General features: G+C 41.0%; 1 protein-coding gene across 1 annotated transcript in view; it reads right to left on the bottom strand.

Annotated features, from left to right (window-relative positions):
- The window catches only part of reep2 (receptor accessory protein 2), a 10,894-nt gene that overhangs the window by 2,183 nt on the left and 5,399 nt on the right, over positions 1–3,312 (bottom strand). The window contains exons 3-7 of the mRNA XM_013909379.1: positions 3,214–3,290; positions 2,832–2,952; positions 2,617–2,730; positions 1,355–1,535; positions 8–127 (exon numbers count right to left, since the gene is read on the bottom strand). Of these exons, the coding sequence (XP_013764833.1) occupies positions 8–127; positions 1,355–1,535; positions 2,617–2,730; positions 2,832–2,952; positions 3,214–3,290 (613 nt within the window). The remainder of the gene's footprint in view (positions 1–7; positions 128–1,354; positions 1,536–2,616; positions 2,731–2,831; positions 2,953–3,213; positions 3,291–3,312) is intronic.

Here is a 3,312-nt window from a genome sequence, read left to right on the forward strand (position 1 = left end):
CTGGTACTGCGTTTGTGCCCTTTATCTCCCACATCCTCATCAGAGTGTTCGGTCCTTGTGTCTGACAGGTCAGAGCTGTGTTGGGACGATGTGTCATCAATAAGGGACGCGGCTGCCACAGAGCGAGCTGCAGGACAGGACAGAGATTGATGGACAGTCAGTGAGAGAAGCTGAGTGTTCAGAGTGACATCACCACATGATCTGAGAGACACCAAACATCACACTTCTGCATTTTACTGCTGCCACAGAACTGCTTAATTTACAGATTTATTTGGTGTAGCCTTGAACCAGTGCATCATCACAGAGAGCCTTTGACGCCACCTAGTGGAGACTTCAATTTATCTATTTTTTTAATAATATACAGCCACCAGTTTTAAAATAAAGAGAAAAAAAAATGAGTCACTTCCATCTTTTTATGTGTGTTTTTTTTGTTTTGTTGTTTTCATTTACCCATTTTCCAGAGACTCAAATTAGCTTGTGAAATCATTTTTATCCTTTGCTTTTGGGAGACATAAAATCAGAAGAACTGGTCCATTAGATTACAAAGTTTCTTTGCAAATGTTAAATTAGGAAGGAAACTAAACTGTTTGTGTGATATCTAGAATAGAAAAAGTGTTTTATTAAGTAAAATTAGAAAAATCCCAAACAGCAACTTTAGGAGCTGCAAAGCTACAACTCGTTACTTTAGTGATGATCTGCAGATCATTTAGAATAAAAAAAGAAAAGAAAAGTAATCCAAAATAAATAATTTTGAACTTGCTAGTTCATAAAAGTTAGGGTCTACTCATTTACTAACGCCACGGCAGATTTCAGTTGAACTCTGACTTCAGTGTTTTGTTTCAGCTGTTTTCAGTCTGGTTTTAGAAGTCATGTGTAAATGAACAAAAAGAAAAAAAAAAAAATGCATTGTACATATTAAAATGCACCACTCGGCCCCGTGACTTCATTGTTTCAGTGTCTCTCTGTATTCAGCTCACAGCTTGTACCCACACAGTTAGCCAGCCGGCAGTGCAGCGAGACACAAAGAGACCTCCTTCCAAGCCTCCCCTCCCACTGGAATCACATGTTTTCACCCCGGCTCGATCCTCTTTGCACTGCCTCCCTCAGCCACCCTTCTTTCCCCACCCTTTCTTCCCACCCTGCAGTGCTTTAAATCACATGACTCCACTTGGCCGAAGTAGTCCCAGTCCTGCTCTGAAGTTAAATAAAGGAAGTCTTCGTCGTCACGCTCTGGGTCAGTCAACAAGCTGCAAACACAGCTTGAGTGTATTCATGCACTTGTGTACAACTCCGTGTTTCTCTACGTGAAGCTGCTGCTGATGTCGTGTGGGAGATGCGTATTGTGTGGCCTTACTCTGCCGTGCAGCGGTGCTCTTGGCCCGGGGCAGCGTGCTCGCGCCCGAGCTCATCTCATCCATGGGGTCCCGTCTCATGCGGGCATCGGGAGTGTGCAGAGCCAGCTCGTCGTCAGCGTTGATGAGAGTGAGGTCCTGCATGCTGAAACTCCGCAGCTTGTCTGACAACACGCCCTGCCCCTGGGCGTCACAGCAGGAACAAAAACAGGCATATTAGATATGCAAAACCACCATTACTCAGAGCTCAGAGGAAAACAGTTTTCAAAAGTTCATTTTAAAAAAAATCTGCCAATGATTATGTGGTGAAGCTGATTAATATTTGGAAGACCCCACTTTGGATTCTGGGAAAGTGAGATGACCAATTTTGGCTACAATTATTTGACTTACTAAAACGAATATTCAACAGGGTAATCAATATGAAAATAATCCAAGTGGAGCTTTAATAAAAAGCAGCTGCACAGAAAATATTTGCCTTTAGAAGCAAATGTGTGTGAATACTTGAGGACATTGATAAATGCGATCTGTGATCCTGTGTTTGGGACAAATGACAAATGTTAGAGAGTGCATGTTTAACTAATATGGAATTTTGTATTAAGGAACAAACAACAAGCTTTACTATAAATATAGAACAACAAAAGTTATTTAGTCCAGTCACCTGGTCACATAAAATGCACATCCACCATGAAAGGTCATCCTAGTTATTTATTGGTTGAAAACCAACAAAAAAAGCCTTAAACCTTAGAAACTGTGATTCTTACAAATGTGTTGTGTATAGTCAACAAATAAAAAGATTTCAAATATCATGTCACAACCTCTGACCTCTCCTTCAAGAGCTATACATTGATCTGAAGGCCAAAGTGCTAATAATGATATGTAGAGCTATTTAAAACCATTATCTGAAAGCATACACATCTGGGGATGTAGAGATGATATATAGGGACCTGTCACTTTATTATGTACATTACAGTAAGAGGTCCCATTAAAGTAAATACTGCCCACAGAGTGAGCTGGCTTGGTGGAGGTTTGTTAATGTTCTTCCGTGAATAGAACAAAAAACTCATTTAGAAAATAAATTCGGAGCCCACTTAATTATGAGACTAATCGTTAGAGGAAGCTCAACTACTGACAGTCATCTCAGTCCTCTTTTCTAGCTGTACAAGTGAGTTAATAACAACATTATTTACCATTTGGCCGAAGTTTGTATTTCACATGCAAACAGAAAAGCAGAGGCATCTATGTGGGGACATTTAAACACAGTCACCTTGGTAGCTGCAGTGACGGCAGCGTTAGCAGCCAGGTTGAGACCCCGTTTTCCAAACTTCATCATGGTCTCATAACTTCTGTCTTTGGCCTGTGCGATGTACTCATCTATCTCCTGCAGCACAAAGGACAGTACACAGGGAGGAGTTAGAGACGACACTTTGAGTCATCAGGACAAAGAGTCATATCATTTCAGTGTGGACTTATTCTTTTTACCTTCTCTTTATTTGACAGGGTGGGGTGGACAAACTTGCGGTAGAGGACACTGGAGCCCTTGGTGTACGGAGACAGCAGCCAGATCACAAACGCAATCTTTAGCTCGAAGTAAAATGGAAACCTGGATAATTAAACACAGAGTTAATCAATCGGCAGAGACGTAAAGGAAACAACACACTGAGCAAAAGGTATGCATGAGTGGTGTATAGATTAGGATGCTAAAGTAGGAAAAGAAAACAAAAAAGATCCTTCAAGAGATTATTGTATTAAAAATCAGCAGCAGAACATTAAAGCATCTATTGATTTTTTATTTTACAAGTGGTTCATTTATTATAAGCGCGTGAAGAAAGAGGGTTACAATCACAAGCAGCTCCCGACTCACCATGATAGGAGCAGGTCTGTGACTGTTTCTGCTGTGCTGAACAATGCAAACACTATCCAGTACATCATCCACTTCACCTGGACACACACACACACACAC

Source organism: Pundamilia nyererei, unplaced genomic scaffold (genome assembly GCF_000239375.1).
Source record: "Pundamilia nyererei isolate P.nyererei 1_Seehausen unplaced genomic scaffold, PunNye1.0 scaffold00001, whole genome shotgun sequence".
Taxonomy (NCBI): domain Eukaryota; kingdom Metazoa; phylum Chordata; class Actinopteri; order Cichliformes; family Cichlidae; genus Pundamilia; species Pundamilia nyererei.